The following is a 19154-nucleotide window of genomic DNA, read 5'->3' on the forward strand; positions in this document are numbered from 1 at the left end:
GGATGTTTGGGGTGTCCCTGCCGCTGTTCCTCCCGCTCTCCCCACTTCCCTCCCAGCCAGGAGTGTCACAGGCCGCGGTTGTATTTTTGGGGAGATGCAAGATAAGAGTTTGTGGTGTGTGAAATGTCAGAGCCACCCGTGGCATCCCCGGGGCGGCGGCACTGCCGTGAGCTCTTGATCCGGAGCCGCGTTGAGCCACGGGAAAATCCCTTGGCCGGGGGGGGGGAATTTGGACACCCCCGGCTGCGGTGTGGGGGAATTAAAATCCCTTCACTGCTTTCACCGAGGGGCAGCTTTAATTAGCACAAAACCTGGAGGCTTAATTGCACCTGCTGGTACCCGAGTGCCTCCCTCTGCTCCCACCCTGTCCTGGTGCCGGATGCCCACCGGCTCTGGTGAGCGTGGAGAGATGCTCCAGCATCCCCAAACCTCCTCCTGCACTGGAAAGATATTTTAGAACTGGGAATAGACTTTATCCTCACGGAAATTTTCCCTCAGGGAAGCAATGAGCCCCCTTTGGGGACGAGGCACTGGGATGAGCCCGACCAGCCGCTCTCCCCGTGGCTCCATCCCTTCTCCAGCCCCGGCTCGGGATCGGGACCGTGGCATTGACTCATGAGCCGACCTTGTGCGCCTCCAATCCCATCCACCCAGCTGGAAAATCGGGTTGGACTGGGCCCCAGCGGGGAGGGAAAGGCTGTGGCCGGGATGGGAGGCAGTGAAGGGCTGCGGGGGGAGCTCCCAGTCCCGGCCCGAGCCCCGGGGTGTCACTTAATGGTGACCAGAGCGGCCGCCGGCCTCCCGCCCACCTCCGCCGGGGCATCATCAATCTCGGCAGAGAAGCATCAGGGCTCCCATCAGGAGAACATTCCCGCTGATGAGGCTGATAAATTACAGCAGGGGGAGGAGGGGACAGGAGTTTGGGGGGGGCAGGGGGCTGTGAAAGCTGCGGGGTCAGAGGGATCCCGAGCTCCCCAAGCCCCGAGGGTGCCTCGTGCCTCAGTTTCCCCAGCTGGCGCTCCGGGATCAGGCGGCCAGGCACGTGTGGGTGTCAGCGGGCACTCCTCTTCCTCAGATAAGGGCAGAGTGGGATGATATAATTCTTGGGAAAGGAGCTTGAAAACGGACCAAGCCGCGGATGAAACGCCCTATTGTTGTGGCAGGGAGAGGGGACAGTGGCACCGCGACCTCGGCTCCCTGGCTACCACCCCCCCCCCATCCCGCTCCCTTCCCAGCTCCATGATCCCGGTGACTCACAGTCCCCGGCCCTGGGAGCCAGCTGGTGTGATTTGGGATGCCTGGCACAGGGATGTCACCCCGGTGGTCACGCCAGGACGGGGCACCCGCTTCGGGGATGCACCCAAGGGGGTTGGATTTGGAGTGTGGGGGCATCCAGACCCCCAGACCCGGTACCCTCCCGGTGCATCAACCCCTTTGCTGCCCCGGGGTTTTCCCTACCCCGGAGGGCCGGGCACAGCCGGTGCCATGGCAGGTAGGAAAGTAGGTCAGGAAAAACCCCGGCCCCACGCGCGGGGCGAGAGCCGGGGCCGGCGCCTGCAGCCCCGCGGCGGCTCTGCCTCCTCCGGCTCCTTTCATCCCGCGCCTCTCCCGGGGCTCCCCGAACATCAGTGACAGCTCCAGCCCCCCCAGGGAGTCGGGGGGTGCCGCGTCTCGCTCTCACCCTGGTCCCGGGGGGCACGGGCTGCTCTCCCCTGGGGTTTTCCAAGCGCTTTGAAAGCCGCCGGATGAAAGGCGCCCGGCAAAGGCTGCGGGCGCAGCGGGAGCGTCCCCCCTGGAGACCCTTTTCCCTGGTGCCACACTCACTGGGACCCGTGGCACTGAGAGGGGGGTGGATTGAGACCCCAAAGTGAGCAGCTTCCCCTCCTGCCAGGGATGGAATTTGGGGATGGAGGTGTTTGTGGCTGCGTGTCCCGGCTGGGGGTGACACCGGTGTGGGACGTCAGGACTGTCCTTGCTCTTGGCTTGGTTTGGGCCCTCCGAGGGTGGCAGTGATGATGTGGGGACTCCAGCAGCAGCCTGATGCATTCCAGCACCTCTCCCAGCTGGAGTGTGGGATACAGGGTCTGTCCTGAGCATCCTGTGACCTCCTTCCTGGGCACTGGAGCATCCCAGCCACAGCCTGCTGCAGCTCCAGGAGGTTGCAGGGTGCAGTGCCATCACCAGGAGCATTTCCAGAGCTTCTTGGAGCTCAGAACCCGAGATGGGGAGCAGGTGGGAGCTCCACCAGCACCCTGAGCCACCCCCACCCCCCCATGCAGGTGATGCAGCAGCTCAGGTTGTGCTCAGCACTTTTGCAAGAGCAAAGAGGACGCTGTGCTCCAGTTGGGGCTGAGATGTGACAGCAGATAAAGGGCTGCCAGGCTGTGGTGTGACATTAAAGAGCAGCCAGGAAGAGGAGAGGACAGCTTGCAGATAAACAATGGGCCCCTTTCCCCACCCTGTGACACCGAGGCAGTGTCCCATCCAGTGTCCCACAAGGAGGGGCAGTGGTGACAGTGTGAGCTGTTTGAGTCCCTGGGAAAGCCCCTCTGGTCGGGAGCAGGATGCTCTGACAGCCACCAGCCAGACCCACGCTGGGTGTCAAACCCTGGCAGGGTGCAGGGGGATTTCTGTAGCCCACGGGGTGCAAGGGAATCCCTCCTGCCCCAGAGAGGGTTTCCCTGACACCTCCATGGGAAACACCACAGCTGGATCCAGCCATGGGCTGCCCCCAGAGCTTCAACAGCCTCAGGTCAGGGCAGAGGAGGAGGGTCAGGGATGAAGAACCTGCAGTTTGTGGAGCAGCAGATCAGTGTGTGTGTGCGAGGGGGACGGGGGCTCTCCTGCATCACCCCCACATGCTCTCGGGGGATTTCCAGCCCAGCCACCCCTGGGATGGGCTCGTGGGAAACCACAGAAAGGTCTGCTCCAAAGGCCAAGGAGGCAGGAGAGGAACCAGCCCCATGTGCCCCCCGGGCTCCCTGCTGTCCCTGGTGCCTCCCGGGGTGCAGGATGTGGGGTGGGCAGAGCAGCGGCCGCACAGGGTGTTAAACCCCAGCCTGGAACTGGCCCTGCAACATCCCCGTCCTCCAGCCCCGCTCACCCCCTTTCCCTCTCTCCCCAGGTTCCTGGGACCTGAAGGGCTTCGTGGAAGATTTTGGGCTGGGTCACCCTCTGGTCAAGACCCAGTTCCTCACCAAATACTACGAGGATTAGCTCCGGTCAGCGCGTCCTTCCCCTGCACATCCTCACCCCACAGAGCCACCTCTGCCCGGAGCCGAGGGGACCCCAAGACCCACCAAGGATGCACCCACCCTGCTCCCCACCCAGACCCACAGCACCAACCCCATCCCCTCCACTCCCAAACCCGAGTTCTCTTTCCCACCCTGAGCGGTGTCCCAGCTCACCCTGGCTATCCCAGGAAGGATGGCATCACCTCTTCTCCTCCCCTCATCCCAATTCCAGACCTTACCCCCAGCATGTCCCGCCTGCACTTTGGGGACCTTCAGCTTGAATGCCTGCAGTTTCCTGAATAAAATATGGATGGAGCACACAGAGGATTCACAGGCTCCTTGCTGGCAGCAAGCACTAGATGGACCGGGTTGTTCTGGTGTCTGTACCCACTGCCAGGGATGAGACCCCCTGTGGGTGATGGGGGCAGGGGGCTGCCATCAAAACCCTCATGTAGGTGATCCCAGGCATTCCCAGCGTCACCCAGGAGTGGGAGTGGGATGGTGGTGCCCAGCCAGGGGGCCCGTCAGCAGCACCACACAGTGTGGGAACCGGGCACTGCCCCAGCCTGACTCCGTCCCTGCCCTGCCTTTGCCCTCAGCCCGCTCCTCTTGGAAAGCAAAACCCAAATTAAAGGCATAAATCAGCAGAGCTCTGCCTACTGGCCACTTAGCCGGACCTCCCCTTTAATTAGCTCCTTAATTAGGCTTTCATCTAAGACTCGGTTTTCTCTGAGGCTCCGATTCACCCGCCTGCAAGTCCTCCTTGAAGCATGTCCCAGTGTCTCCGCTGTGACAGAGCTGACTCTGTCCTGCTCGTGGCCAGGAACAATATTCCACTTGGAAAAACCGTGGGGAGCAAGACCCCAGGACGAGGGGACGTTTTGCAGGCAGGGAAAACTGAGGCACAAGGGAATGACTCTCAGGGAGGTCGGGGATCCCTCCGAGGGGGCGGCGATGCTGCTGTTGCTGCATCAGTCCCTGGGTTTATCCCAGGGCAGCCTGTTCCTGAAAAAAACATCCTGCTGGTCACCTTCCCTGGCTCCCCAGCAGTGAGAGTGGATTTCACTCCTTCGTGGGGGGGGGGGTTAAATGTGGCTGGGACTTCCCCTGCAGCAGGGAACTCTTTGCCTCCCCAGGGGCTGGATCACGACGGCCCCACATCCCTGGGAAAGATTGGGGTCACGGGTACATCCAAGAGAGATGCAGGAGCAGGGGCCCAGCTCGCCCTGTGGGCACACACTGGGTGAAGCTGCAGGACCCGGGGGGAAGGCAAGCAACAAAAAAAGGAAGCTGGGTAACACCACAAGCCAGGGAAAAAAACAGCAAGCCCGCGGCCGCCGGCGCTAAGATTAGCAGGGAGGAAGTGACACGGCGCCGTGTCATGGAAGTCTGCTAAAGTTGGATTGTTCCCGCTCTTTGCCTCTCCTTGCCCTCGCAGGAGGGTGTAATTGGCCCGTCGGGTCGGTGAGAGGGACTGGTGTAAATGAGAGGTCACGCTCTGTTGACATCCTGCAACCAAACTCCCGGCGGCCTTTCCTCCCCGCCTGTAATTCCGCGTGGCCGGGGGGGTTATTTTGGGTGGAACGGGAGGGAAAAGCTGATGGGATGTTTATCCTTCTAGGAAATTAGCACCGTTGCTCCTGGGTTTGGTTGGAAGTGAGGGGATGAGCCAGGATTGGGATTGCTGGGTGCCAGAGCCCGGACTGATCCACTGCCCTGTGGGACCCTGATGGGAATGGGAATGGGATGGGGAACAGGGTGGGAGTGAGGATGGGGATGGAGAATGGGAATGGGAATGGGGATGAAGATGGAGATGGGGATGGGGATGAAGATGGGGATGGGGATGGAGATAAGACAGGTGGAGGTGGGATGAAGAACAGGGATGGGGATGAGGATGGAGAATGGGGAGGGGGATGGAGATGGAAAGGGAGAGGGGAATGGGAATGAGATGGGGATGGGGATGGAGAGCAGGGATAGGGATAAAGATGGAGATGGGGATGGGGGTGAAGATGGGGATGGAAAAACACGAATAGGGATGAGGATGGGGATGAGGAATGGAAATGGAGATGGGGATGGGATGAGGATGCAACTGGGATGAGGATGGAGATGGAACGGGGATGGAGAGGGATATGATGGAGATTGAGAAGGAGACAGGACAGGGGTGGAGACGGAGATAGGGACAGGGATGGGGAAGGTGTGGATCAGGAATCTGCCCAGGTGGCTGCAGTGTCCCTGTGGTGGGACAATTCCTGCTGGGACGCAGGATGAGGCACTGGTGGCCTTGTATCAGACACCAGGGCCCACACAGGGCTGCAAACACCAAGTGTGGCAGGAGCTCCAGCCAGCCCCGAGCCACAGCCCCTCACAGGGATGCACGCGGGGCCCTCACGGCGTGGAAAATATTAATTGTGGTTTTCTGGTTCACTTTTTGGTAATTTAGAAAGAACGAAAGGGAAAAAAAAATAAAGCAAGAAGGAGGAAGCCACGTACAGTCACTTGGTGCTGGTCCCACCCCCTTTCTCTCTCCTTCCATTCGCTCACCGTCGATTGCGAGAGGGAGAAAAGAGAAGCTGAGCCTCTCGCTGCCTAAATGTAGAAAGTTTTGCTTCTAAATCAGTTTGTGATGGAAAGGAAACACGTCACGTCCCTGGGGAAGTGGCTGGTTTTGAGCAGCCACAACCCCAGCGCTGCAATGGAACAGCCCAGCACTGAAATAGCTCCACGCTCTGTTATTGTCACCCGGAGAAGTTTTTTTTTTCTCTGTCTACGTGTGTCATTTTTAGCCTCCAGAGGAAGTTTTATTTGTATTTGTTACCTCGAATTTCCACTGCCGTGGCTTTTTTTTTTTTTTTTTGACTTTTTCGTGTGAAGGGGCTGGGAGAAAACACGGTGGGGTTGAGCTCAGGTGTGCTTGGGGTCAGCGGTACCCACGGCGCTGCCGGCGTATCCCGGGAATTCCGGCATGGATTCACCAGCTTTGCAGAGCCCAACGGGATTCAAAGGCCACAGGCCCGTGGAAACACACAGCCCCAGGGATTCTGAGCCCTGTGTGGCAGTGGGGTGGACACAGCCACCCTTTGCTCCCCCAGGGTGATGTTGTGAGGTGGGTGTGGGCGCTTCCAGCCCTTTCCCAAAGCAAACCCACCCACTCCATGGGATTGCTGAGGAAGAGGAGGACCCGGAGTTTGAAAAATTAATAGTGAACTCGTGAAAACTGAATGTTCCTGGTGAGCTGTGGCAGCGCCCAGCAGAGCACACAGGGGGGATGTTTCTTCCCAAAACTGGGCTGGAGGCCAGAAGAAGCTTGTGCTGAACTCAATCCCTAAATCAGCAGGGTAACAATTACCTATTTTTAATAATCACTGAAACAATTACTCTGCTGAGAGAAAGTCTCAGCCCCTGGCTCGAGGGGAGGCAGCCCTGGGTCTCATCCCCCGTTGGAGAGCAGGAGGCATCTCCCCTCTGGGGGGAAAATGCAGATTTGGGAGCGGGGGGGTGTTAAGGAGCAGGGGCTGGGGGACACCCCTTGCACCCCCAGTGATTCAGTGCCATGTGGGGATGACACAGGGACGATCCAGCTCCGAGGAGCTCAGCAGTGCCAGGCAGCAGCTCCCCCTCACACGGGGACTTGCTCAAGAAGGGATTAGCAGGATCAGCTGATGATGATCTAAGCGCATAACTATATCAACCCGTGAATTAATTAATGATATCTCGCACCTCGGAGTGGCTCTATCTGCAGATCTCTGCACTCCTCAAAGCATCCACTGAATTAAGCCCTGCTGCACCCCCCGGGAAATAGGTCAGGATGGATAATCCCCATGTGCCGGTGGGGACACGGCGGCACAAGGCGGGGGATAAACAAGGCTGCCCATTTTGGGAGCCAACGTGGGAGATTTTCCAGCACCAGCATCCCCATGGGGTGCAAAGGGACCCTGCCCTCCGTGTGTCAGCCACGGGGGGGGGGTGACTTTGGGATGCTCCAGCTCCCGGTGCTTTGCTCCCATCCCTCATCCCCGTGCCGTGGACACGCAGAGCCCCCAGCCAGGGGGTCCCCGGTGCCGTGGGTGGGCTGGTGGTGGTGGGTGCCCGCACTGGGAGCTGCTGGATGCAGCAGCTGATCCATGGATGGGCAGCAGGGCGGGCCCTGGGAGAGGCTCCTGGGCTGGGGCAGGAATTTAGGGCTCCTGAAGTAATAGGGAAGGCGGGCGAGGCCAGGACGTGTCCCCACCTCTGTGTCCGTGCCAGCACCCAGAGGGGACCAGCGGGCAGCCAGGGGCACGTGGGCCGGTCCTGGAGTGATGCCTTCATTAATTAGTGGTAATTAATTATTATTGGGCCTCCAAAATGCTGTATAATATCAGAGGAGCTTTGTGGGGCTGTCTGGGGGCCTTGCCAAAGCTTTCTTGGTTTGGGGGTCCTGGCCCCCCATCCCGCTCACTGGGGCTGGACCATTCAGCCAGGCTCTTGCAGCATCCTGGGATGCAAATTCCGAGTGTTCCTGAGGGAAAGCAGCTACCTGGCTGTACCCAGAGACCTGCCAGACATCCCGGGACGAGCATTCAAGGGATGCTCAGCAGGGAGAAACTCTGCCCAGGTTTTGTTTCCTCTTTCAGCTGCTCCCCGAGTCGGTTTGGGCTGGGTTTGTCCACAGCCAGTGGGAAGCTCCCAGCCTCTCCCACTCCGCCGGCAGCACGAGCACCTTCAGATGTGGTTTTGCCCCAAAGCAGCCCTCGGTAGAACAGAAAAACAGGGAGGTTTTGATACGGTGGTCCCAGCCCACCAGCTTTGCTCCTGCCCAGAAGCTGCCGTGCCTGCACTGCCCTGTTTATTTTTATCCCAGCTCCCGCAGGATGAGCCGGATGCCTCCCGGGGGTTTGCATCCCGAGGTGTGGTGGAAGGTGCTGGATGGCTCTGCCAGCCACCCCTGCAGCCACCAGGGCTGAGGACAGACAAACTCACGGACTCGGCCCGGCTTGTCCTCACTTGTTGGCAGCTCTCGCTGCCGTTCCCTGCCCGCAGCCCCGCGGGTCCTCAGCCAGCCTCACATTTCCTCATTGCTAGGAAGTGGCTAATTCCCCCCCGGCCGGTTTCAATGGCTCACAGATCCCTCGCCTTTTGGCCTCCCACCAGTTTCTGCGGTGGTTGAAGCGCAGCCCTCGGGAGCAGCGCGTTCCCAGGCGCGCAGCCTCTGGATTTCGCCGGCTGGGAGGACGTCCATCCCTCACACGGGGTCACGGCATGGATACCCCAACGCTGGATTCACCCCTGGTCAAGCTCTGCGGCCTCTGAGCCGTGCTCACACAAAACTGAGCCCTTTTCCCGTGGGATGCAGCAGATCCGGGGAGTTCCGCCCTCCTTTGCTCCCCTCCTCCGTCAGGGAACGTCTCCGGAGTGGGGTGATCATGGCACAGCTCTCAGGGCTGACACGCAAGAGTCCGTTTCCTCTTCTCTTTCTTGGTTTCACATTAAAAAAAGCCTTCGTGGCACCTCTCTGCAAACCCCTCGCTGGGGTCACTCGGGGCCACCAAGCCGAGGTTCCTGCTGGTCCCATAAAACCATCCCTGGTTTCTCAGCCTGCTCCATGCCCGATCCCTGGCTGGAACCCCATCATTCCCAGTGGCGCTGTTCCCTCGGGACCACTTTCACTCCTGGACCTACTATTTAGTTTTCCTGCCAATCACACTGTCTCCTTATCTCCAGGTCACACTGAGCCAGCCACCACTGCTATTGTTCCCGGGCTGGATAACAACAGGAAAGACCTCTGGGCTTGGAAAAAGAGACCTGTCTTGGACTTGGATGACCCAGAGTTTCCCAGCTTGCTGGTGAATACAGCAACGTGCCCCTTGCTGCCACAGCCTGGAGTCACCCCCTGCCCCCAGGCCCCGGGAGCAGTGGGAAGCTGTGGGATGCTCTTTGGGGTGATGCCAGGAAAGGGATGGCAAAGCTTCCCCTTGCAGCACTCTGGGTGCTCCTGCAAGTGTTTCCCAGGCCTCCAGCCATCTCCTAGTGCTGTCGCCTTCAGGGACCAACCCTGCACCCACTTTCCTGGGGGGTGGGGTGCTCCAGGATCAGCAGGATGGGTTTGCAGCTGCCCTCTGCTCCAAAGGGCTTTTCCTGCCCATGCCAAGCTTTTCACCCTGCTGCTGCGCAGGGTGAGGGCAGGGCCGATCCCTCTCTTGCCACGGGGGAAACTGAGGCAGGAAAGGGCTTCCCACAGCCACCCACGGTGCTCCCTTGGTTTCCCCCACCAGCCTCCCTGGGGTTTGGCTTGTGGGGATCTGTCCTTTGGGATCGACCCAGGGACACCCCAGGGCAGCAAGTTCTGCCCGTGGGTCCCTCCACACCACCAACCCCCCACAGGAGGAGGGAGATGCACGTCTCCTTTTCCAGGAGGGACAGGAGGGACATGCACACCTCCTTTTCCAGGAGGGACACGCACGTCTCCTTTTCCATGCATATTTCAGTGCGAGCGTTTCTGAATATTTCCGGAGGAGGAGGGTGTGGAGTTTTCACAGGCAAATCAGGAAAACCCAGGTGAGGAGGGAGCCGGCGCTGTGGAAGGACGCAGCCCGTGCCGGGAGGGTGTTGGTCCAGGATCAGGAAGGCTGCTGCAGTTTCTCCTGGCTGGAGTTCTCTCAGGCAGAGTTTGGCCCGAAATGAGGATTTCCCACGCCCAACAGCAGCGGAGAAAGTTTCTCCTCCTCCAGAAATTACGGATTACCCCGAGCCCCATCCCTGCCGGTGCTGAGCATCTCACACCCAGGCCAGGGGAGGCCCAGAGAATAAATTGCTGCAGGCGCAGCCACGTCTGGGCAGCTGTTGTTTGCCAGAGGGAACTTCCCCCCCCCCCCCGGACTGCCGCATCCCACCTCAGCACTCGCAAACAAAACACTCCCAGCCCTGAGAAACCACGGCGGCTTCATCAGATACCCCTGAGACACCCACCCGTGGTTTGGGTGGCTCGGGGTGTATTTTTTCCCTTCTTCAAGCTGCTCGAGAAGGGTTTGTGTCGTCGACCATCCAGGCGGCCGCCCACGCGTACGGCCCTGGCACAATCGTCCCCGGGGGTGGGAGGCAGCTGACCTTTCAGGTCCCCACCAGCCACACTCTGTTTAGGGCTCTGTGACCTTACCAGCCCCAGCTCCACATCTACAGAGAATCCAAGGGCCTGGGGAGGAAAGTCTCCAGGGCCTGGTAAATCTGTGCCTCAGGCTTTGCGTCTGAGCATCCTTTGTAATTCAGGATGAGGTGACAATGATGGTCGTCATCATCATCATCATCGGTAATCCACCTCTCTCTTTGTGTAGGGGAGACACAACCAGTGAGCTCTAAAAGCCTGAAACCCACAGCAGAGCATTCCAGAGACACTTAAAGAGACGGTGATGAGCAAACCCTGATGACCCTCATCATCCCAGGCATCATTAAAGGCTCTGTCCAAGCTCAGCTCCCACCTCAAACCCACCAACAAGAGGAGGAACAGTCCCATCTGCCTCACCACGAGGCACAAAACCCAGGCTCCCCTCCCTGTAAGTGCATTTCCCCTGCCGTTAACTAGGTGAAAACCCCTGAGGAGTTCCCCTTTTCGAAGCCCCGGTGGTCTCTGGAGGGCTCAGGGCACATGAATCAGGGCCCGGTCACAAGACTGAGAGCGGTGAGAAGTCACCCGTCAGCTGACAGCACCCACAGGGACACAGTGGCAGATCCACGGGGCACCAGCAGGGTGTTGGCACAGGGAAGGGCACAGGGCTGCTCTGAGCATCCCACAGCCCCAAAGGCAGGACTGGGGTGGGAGCAGGGGGAGCTGGGGGCTCTCAGTTCCTCGCCGAGGGGAAGCTGCCAAAATTTGGGTGGGTGTCACGGGGATTGAACCAGGTGGGACAGCACTAAATAGTGTCAGGGCTTGTCACAACCCCTGCACAGGCAGTGGGGGAGAGCTGAGGTGAGGGGGCACAGGGGCAATGTGTGGTGTGGGACACTTGGATTTGGCACTGAGGAGGGGATGGCAGCATTTCATGGAGCTCTGGAATGCTTTGGGTGGGAAGGGAGCTTAAAAGTCATCCAGTTCCACCCCCTGCCATGAGCAGGGACACCTTCCACTGTGCTCCAAGCACTGTCCAACCTGGCCTTGGACACTTCCAGGGATGGGGCAGCCACAGCTTCTCTGGGCAACCTGTGCCAGGGCCTCCCCACCCTCACAGCCAAGGATTCCTTCCCAGTATCCCATCTAACCCTCCCTCTGGCAGTGGGAAGCCATTCCCTGTGTCCTGTCCCTCCATCCCTTGTCCCCAGTCCCTCTCCAGCTCTCCTGAGCCCCTTCAGGCCCTGGAAGGGGCTCTCAGGTCTCCCTGGATCCTTCTCTTCCCCAGGTGAACCCCCCCAGCTCTCCCAGCCTGGCTCCAGAGCAGAGGGGCTCCAGTCCTTGGATCATCTCCCTGGCCTCCTCTGGACTCATTCCAGCCATTCCACGTCCTTCTGATGCTGGACCCCAGAGCTGGAGGCAGCTCTGCAGGTGGGGTCCCCCCTGAGTGGAGCAGAAGAGGAGATCCACGCGCATGAAACCCCGTGGAATCACAGATGCCAGCGATGATAGGCACTCAAACAGCCGGATGGGGATGGGGCTCACGCGAGGCAGGTGTGTGGGGTGATGAAAATAAGTGAAACCTCTCAGCTGCAGACTCCGTCCAGCCCGAGCTGTAATTTAAAACCATCCAGAGCATCCCGGGTGAGTGCCTCTTTTTTCTTTCCCCTTCCTTTGGGTAAAGAACTCTGCTCGGGATGCTCCGACCATTAAGCTGAGCTGTAACTAAGCCAGTCCAACCCCCATGCGGCCGTTTTCGTGCCAGTCTAAGGCTGCCTTGGTTTATTTTGTCTTGGGGCCGTTCCCCATCAATTGGCATCAAACCACTGTTAGTAACTGAGCTGTCCCGCTCTCCCTGCCCGGGGTTAGCGGTGGGGCCGGGATTAGCCGTGGGGCCGGGTTTAACGGTGGGACCTCGTGACTCAGGAGCTTTAAACCCAGCTTAAACCCCGCCTGAGGGTGTGGGGTGTTATCACTGCACCCACAGCCCCAGCCACCCCGATCTGGCAGGGAACAGTTGCATTCCCAGCGGGAAGCAGGTACCACTCGTGTCGGGAGGGGGGGGACAGATGCGACTTCACGCTGCCGTGGCACCGTCACCCGTGGGGGACAAACACCCACCCGGGTCGGGGTGAGCCAAGTGTGGGACTGGCACTCATGGGGATGTTGGGTTTTCCAGCGCAGGGCGAGAAGCTGGGCCGGCCCCTGCTTGCTCCGGAGCAGGAATTCCCCACGGGACCCTCTCCCATGGGTGCCGAGCAAACCCACACCCCTCCACTACAAATCTAGAGGAACGGAGTGGTGATGGTGGTGCCGGACACCCCTGATGGTCGAGGAGGGGTGGTTCTGGTTTTTTTATTTTTGGGAGGGGGCTCTCCGCTCTGCCCCTCGTGGGGCTGCGCGGCCGCGGGAGCCGGACCCGCAGCATCCCCAGCGCGGCGGATGCGGGCGCGCTCCCGCCGCGGGAACGCGGTGATGGGGAAAGGCGCTGGGCGCACTTCGGGGAGCGAGAGGGATCGGCGGGATCCCCTCCTCACCCCCGCGGGCCGCGGCGGTGCCGCTCAGGGTGGGTGCGGGCGGCGCATCCCCCTCCGCGCCCCGCACCCGCCCCGCACCTCGGCAGCGCCGGGGGCGCCGGAACCGGCGGCCAAAGAAGGGAGCGGAGGCGGGGCCGGATCCAGGCCTTGTATGGCGCTTCCCCTCGGCCGCCCGCCCGCCGCCGCCCCGCTCTCCCCCCTCCCCGGTCCCCCCCCGCCCGCCGCCGCCGCGCTCCCCCCGGGCCGCGCCGGGCCACGGGCGGGGCGGGTGATGGGGAGGGTGGGGGGCTTGAGGCTATGGGGGGGGCGGGAGGGGGGCAAATGGGGGAGAGAGTGACAAAGAGGGGGTGTGAAAGAAGGAGAGTGCCCTGCAAAGGATGGGGGTGATAAGGGTGCAAGGCTCCGGGAGGGGTGGGGGGGTCTGTGCAGAGTTGGGGGCTTTGCGCGGGTTCTGCAGGGATAAGGGGGGTTCTGCAGGGATAGGGGGGCTCTGCGAAGGATAAGGGGGTTTTGCAAGGATAAGGGGGCTCTGCAAGGGTGGAGGGTTCTGCACAGGACGGGGGCGATCTGCACAGGATGGGGGGGCTCTGCGAAGGATGAAGGTTCTGAGCAGGGTGGGGGGCTCCGCAAGGATGGGGGGGTTCTGTGCAGGATGGGGGACTGTGCAAGGATAAGGGGGCATTCTGAGCAGGGTGGGGGGGGATCTGCAAGGATAGGGGGGGTTCTGCCCAGGGTGGGGGGGCGCTTCTTATGAAATCGGGGTCCGTCAATGGATGGGCGCCGCTGCAGTGGCTGGGGCTGCAGTGGCTGGGGGGCTGCAGGGAACGAGGGGCCCTGAAGAGGATGCGGGGGGCCTTGAAGTGGATGTGGGGGGCCCTGAAATGAATGGTGACCCTGAAGTTGATAGAGCACACAGGCCACTCCTCCCCCCGCACTCACAAACAAGCCAAGTCAGGGCTCGCTGCCCCCCGCTCCCGGTACACGCTCCCCCCGCCCTGCGCTCCGCAGCATCCCCCCACCCACCCGGGCACCGCGGAGCGACACACCCCGGGCCTGGCAGCACCTCCCCAGCCCCCTGGTGTGTCCGTCCCACTCTCCCCGCAGCGAGTGCCCGGTCCCCTCCCGCCGCAGCCCTCCCGTAGCCCGGATTTCACTCCCATGGCAAAGCCGGCCCTGCAGGAATTGGGTAAGTGGAGCTATTGCAACACAGCATTTTTCCATACATTTGCTATATAACTCGGAGGGTTTTAAAGATAGCATCAGTTGGCACACTTAGCACGAAACCACCTAATTACTGACGCCTTGGAAGTGCCAAACTTTTAAAGGGGGGAGGTGAGGTTAAAATCACAGGCGACCAACAAGTGTTACCTGTTTTTAAAGTATTCCAAGCGCTGCTCTCCACGGGAGTCGGGGCATGGGGAGGGGGCGGCTCGGGGCAGAGCCATCCCTTCTGTCACCACTGCCACCACAGCGAGGAGATGGAGGCTTCTGCAGCCCCCCCGCTGACCCTCTCCTTCCCACCAAACTCCACTGCCTGGCGCTGTGGTTTTCCACGCACAGCTGCCATCCCGTTTCTCTCCCATCCCGGGTTGCGGGATGGGGTTTGTGGCCGGTTCCCCCGCGCTCCTGGTCTCCAGTCGGGGAAAAAAAACCCTCCCGGTAAGAGCCTGGCTCTGAGCAGCCCCGGGGGCGGCCGCAGGGTCAAGCACGGCGGGGGCGGGCTGTCCCCGCGCCCCCGCTCCTTCCCGGGGGGAATGATCCGGGCAGGGAGGGGCTGGAGCCGCCGCCACCTGCCCTTCTTGAGGGTCTGGCATCTCTCAGTGAGGGAGTGTCAGTGCTGGGGCGGAGACCCCCGGCCCGGTGCAGTGTGCCCGGTATCCGGTGCAAGATGCCCGGTGCCTTTAGCAGGGTTCTCGGTGCCCAGTGCCCAGTGCAGAATGCCCGGTGCAGGATGCCTGATGCACGTCCGGTACCCGGGACTCGATGCCTAGCGCGGGATGCCCGGTGCCCGGTGCCCTGTGGAGGGTGCCTGGTGCTCGGTACCCCTTCCCGGTGCAGGATGCCCGATCCCCGGTGCCCGGTACCCCTCGCCCGGTGCGGGATGGCCGGTGCTTGGTGTAGGATGCTCGGTACCCTGTTCCCGGTGCCCCTTTCCCGGTGTAGGATGCCCCGTTCCCGGTTCCCCCTTCCCGGTGTAGGACGCCCCGTTCCCGGTTCCCCTTTCCCGGTGCAGGACGCCCGGTACCCGGAGCGTGATGCCCGGTGTCCGGTACCCCTTTCCCGGTGCAGGATGCCCCTTTCCCGGTGCAGGATGCCCGGCGCCCTGTCCCCCTTGCCCCAGTGGCAGGGTCCCCGGTGGTGCCCCCTTTGCCCTGTCCCCTTGTCCCCCCGTCCCCGCGCGCGCCGGTCGCCGCTTCCTGCTCTCTCTTTCTCTCTCCCTCTCTCTCTCCAAACGTTCCATTGTGCGGAGCTTCCATTGTGACGTCTCGGCCTCGGCTCGGCTTTGTCTGTCCATATATGGGCAGCTACGTCACGGAGCGCTCCCGCATAAAGGCCCCGCGGAGTCCCCGGCGGAGCAGTCGGGCGGCAGCGAAGGAACCGGGCGAGCGGAGCGGGGCCGAGCGCGGGGGGGAGCGGGGCCGGGAGCCGGCGACAGAGAGAGAGAGAGGAGGGGTTAAATCCTCCCCCCCACCCCCCCCCCAACCCCGCTTCTACAATCACATCTGCCAGCCAGATCGCCCCCCTCCCCCTCGAGGAAACACCACCAAGGGACCCCACGGAGGACCGCGCCCCCCCCGCGCCCCCTCCTCCGCGGCCACCCCCGGCCCCCCCGCCCCCCCACGCCTCCTCCTCCTCCTCCTCCTCCCCCCCGCCGCCCCCGCCCCAACTTTTTTTCTTGCATGATTTCCCTCGCACGGATTTGCCACTCGGATGTTGTTTCCTCGGGAGCTGAGCTCGGAGCCACGTTGAACCAGCCTTTTCCTCCAGTGCTATGACAGGCAAACTACTGGAGAAGCTGCCGGGGACCATGAACACTTTGATGAACCAATTGCCTGACAATCTGTACCCAGAGGAGATCCCCAACTCTTTGAATATCTTCTCCAGCACCAGCGACTCGGTGGCTCACTACAACCAGATGGCTGCAGGTAAAAGGGGAGGGGGGGGGGAAGGAAAATGGGGAGAAGCGGCGCAGCGAGGGGGGGTGTGTGGAAGCCGGTGGGGCGAGGAGGAGGATGCTGTGGGTAGGGTGTCATGGAGCCTCGGAGGGAAGGGAAGAGCTGGGGCTGGGGAGCGTCCCCCCCCCGCACCCACCCACCCCTTTTCCTCGCCGTGTTCTCCGCGCGATCGCTGCAGGGGCTCCGCCGAGCGCTGCCGCCGCCGAGCCGCCGCCGCAGGTACGGGCACGGCGGCCGGGGCTCCGTGGGGGAGGAGGACACGGGGGGAAAAGCCGGGGGGGAAAGGCCGGGGGGCACCCCCGTGTCGCGCAGAGGGGCCGCCCGCCCGCGCCGGGCTCCGCGCGGGTGCGGAGGCGCCGCGGACGCGCGTGGGGCCGTGGCGGCCGCCCCCCCACACACCCCGCAGCAGCGGCGGCGGCGGCAGCGTGGGCTCCCCGGGACGCGGCGACGACTTTCCCGGAGCGCGGGGTTGAGGGGGAAAAGGAGCGGGAGGTGGGGGGACAGGAGAAGGGAGGACCTGGGGGGCACAGGTGAGCGCCGAGGGCGGCGGGGGCGGGCGCTCCCCGCGTGTCCCCGCTCCCACGCGGAACCCCGCCAGGCTAAACCCCCCCCTGCCTCCATCATCCCCGTGTTTCTCCTCGCCGGGGCTCGGCGCAGGGAAGGCGGCGAGTCGGTAACGGCGGCGTCGGCGGCCGCAGCCCCGGCTCCGCGGAGTGCCCAGCGCTGCCGGGGCTGGACGGGGAGGAAGCCTACCTGTAGCCGCAGGTACCTCCTTCCCCCGGCGGGGCGGCGGTGGGGTGTCCCCCCCCACACACCCACCCAGGGCAGCTCCCCGCGGGGGCGGCGGGGGCGGCCCCGCATCGTCGGGACCCCCGGCAGGCAGCGCCGCATACGCGGGGTGGAAGCAGAGAGGGGAGCGGGGCCAGCGGGAACCGGCGCATCCCCGGCTCCCCAGAGCATCCCCCGGTGCGTCGCCGGTGCTCCCCCTCCCGGGCCCACCCGGCTCACCCTGCCCCGCTTCTCTCGCACTTTGCAGATAATGTTATGGACATTGGCTTAGCGAACGAAAAGGCCGGTCAGGAACTGTCCTCCTACTCGGGCACTTTTCAACCCGCCCCGGGCAACAAGACTGTCACCTACCTGGGGAAATTCGCTTTCGACTCGCCCTCCAACTGGTGCCAGGACAACATCATCAGCCTGATGAGCGCCGGCATCCTGGGGGTGCCGCCGTCCTCGGGCGCGCTCACCAGCACGCAGAGCTCGGCGGGCAGCATGGGGCCGCCGCAGGGCGAGGTGGACCAGATGTACCCCGCGCTGCCGCCCTACTCCTCCTGCAGTGACCTCTACCCAGAGCCCGTCTCCTTCCACGACCCCCAGAGCAACCCCGGCCTCACCTACTCCCCCCAGGATTACCAGGCGGCCAAGCCCGCCTTGGACAGCAACCTCTTCCCCATGATCCCAGACTATAACCTCTACCACCACCCCAACGACATGGGCACCATCACGGAGCACAAACCCTTCCAGAGCTTGGACCCCATCCGCGTCAACCCGCCCCCCATCACCCCGCTGGAGACCATCAAGGCCTTCAAGGACAAGCAGATCCACCCGGGTTTCGGGGGGCTGCCGCAGCCGCCCCTCACCCTCAAGCCCATCCGACCCCGCAAGTACCCCAACCGGCCCAGCAAGACGCCGCTCCACGAGCGGCCCCACGCCTGCCCCGCCGAGGGCTGCGACCGCCGCTTCTCCCGCTCCGACGAGCTCACCCGCCACCTCCGCATCCACACGGGCCACAAGCCCTTCCAGTGCCGCATCTGCATGCGGAGCTTCAGCCGCAGCGACCACCTCACCACCCACATCCGCACCCACACCGGCGAGAAGCCCTTCGCCTGCGAGTTCTGCGGCCGCAAGTTCGCCCGCTCCGACGAGCGCAAGCGGCACGCCAAGATCCACCTCAAGCAGAAGGAGAAGAAGGCCGAGAAGGGCTCGGGCGGGCAGCCCCCCGCCGCGCCCCCCGCCGCCGCTGCCGCCACCACCTCGCCCCCCGTCGCCCTCGCCCCCGCCGTCACCACGTGCGCTTGAGGGACCGTGGGGGGCGGCGCGGTGGCACCCCCTTCTCCTCCCCTTGCCCTCTCGGCGCCGCTCCGGGGGGAACCCCCGGAGTGTTCAGGATACCCCGGGGTTGTGCTGCGACGGGTCCGCGCCCGGATTGAGCGGGTCCAGGCTGCCCGCACCCGGATCCTGCCTGCACTTGGATCGACGGGACCCGCGCTGCCCGCACCCGGATTGCCCGGACTTGCGCTGCCCGCGCCGGGGCTGCCCGCACCACCTGGATCCCGGCTGCCTGCTCCCGCACCTCCCAGATCCCGGCTGCTTCCACCCGCACCGCCCGGGGCCGGGCCGCCCGCACTGCCTGGATCCCGGCCTCCTGCTCCCACAGCTCCCGGATCCCGGCTGCTCACACCCACCCACACTGCCCGGGGCCGGGCTGCCCACACCCGGCTCACCCGGATCCCTGCTGCCCGCACCCTCTTCCCGGATCCCTGCTCCCGCACCTGGATTACCTGAACCTCCCGGATCCCGGCTGGATTGCCCAGTCCCGGCTGTCCCGGCTCCAGCTCTCCCGCACCCCACCACCTGCACCCTGCTCCTCCCGGGGACACCCCGCCCGCACCCTCCCGGCCCAGCTCCGGGCTGCCCGGGCGGCAGATCCCGGGAATCCCGGCTAACCCACATCCCAGGGCTCGGTCCCGAGCTGCCCGCTCCCCCCGGGGGCTGGGTGCTCCAGGATCAACCCCCCACCACCACCTCCTCCCTGGTCCCGACCCGCCCGGCTCCTCCAGGGCTGGGGACTCCAGGATCCGTGTGGGGATGGATGGACGGACGGACGGACGGATGGACGGAAGGATGGATGGAAGGAGCCGATCCCTCACCGGGCCTGGAGCCCCCGTTGCCCCCCCCATGCCCGTGTCCCCCCCGTGCCCCCCAGGCACCGGCTCCCCGTGGTGGAGGTAAGAGGGCTCGGCCCCCCCAAGCCGGGCTGGCGGGCGGGGGGCGGCTCTGCGGGTCCCCCCAACTTCGGGGGTGTTGTCCCAGCAGCAGCTTTTGGGTTTGTTTTCTTATTTTTTTTTTT

General features: G+C 63.2%; 2 protein-coding genes across 3 annotated transcripts in view; both read left to right on the plus strand.

Annotated features, from left to right (window-relative positions):
* PEBP4 (phosphatidylethanolamine binding protein 4) overlaps nt 1-3585 on the plus strand; it is a 74503-nt gene extending 70918 nt beyond the window's left edge. The window contains exon 7 of the mRNA XM_017827312.1: nt 3125-3585. Coding sequence (XP_017682801.1) covers nt 3125-3216 — 92 coding nt within the window. The 3' untranslated portion in view covers nt 3217-3585. The remainder of the gene's footprint in view (nt 1-3124) is intronic.
* Nucleotides 3586-13942: 10357 nt separating this feature from the next.
* EGR3 (early growth response 3) lies at nt 13943-18103 on the plus strand. 2 transcript variants are annotated; one of them, XM_017827307.1, is made up of 3 exons: nt 13943-14034; nt 15837-15994; nt 17061-18103. In XM_017827307.1, exons 2-3 carry the CDS (start codon nt 15841-15843, stop codon nt 18101-18103), a joined length of 1197 nt encoding a protein of 398 aa, XP_017682796.1. In that variant the 5' UTR covers nt 13943-14034; nt 15837-15840. The 2 variants fall into 2 exon arrangements, with proteins under 2 accessions (XP_017682796.1, XP_017682797.1); XM_017827308.1 differs by lacking the exons at nt 13943-14034; nt 15837-15994 and adding an exon at nt 16201-16243.
* The last annotated feature ends 1051 nt before the right edge of the window (nt 18104-19154 follow it).

Source organism: Lepidothrix coronata, unplaced genomic scaffold (assembly GCF_001604755.1).
Source record: "Lepidothrix coronata isolate B3197 unplaced genomic scaffold, Lepidothrix_coronata-1.0 Scaffold137, whole genome shotgun sequence".
In the NCBI taxonomy this organism is placed as follows: domain Eukaryota; kingdom Metazoa; phylum Chordata; class Aves; order Passeriformes; family Pipridae; genus Lepidothrix; species Lepidothrix coronata.

What these genes read in the sequence shown, in the direction of transcription:
- EGR3 (XM_017827307.1), top strand. Translation starts at nt 15,841, where the DNA reads ATGACAGGCAAACTACTGGAGAAGCTGCCGGGGACCATGAACACTTTG. An exon ending in CTACAACCAGATGGCTGCAG is followed by an intron (nt 15,995 to 17,060) that starts GTAAAAGGGGAG and finishes CGCACTTTGCAG; the next exon opens with ATAATGTTATGGACATTGGC.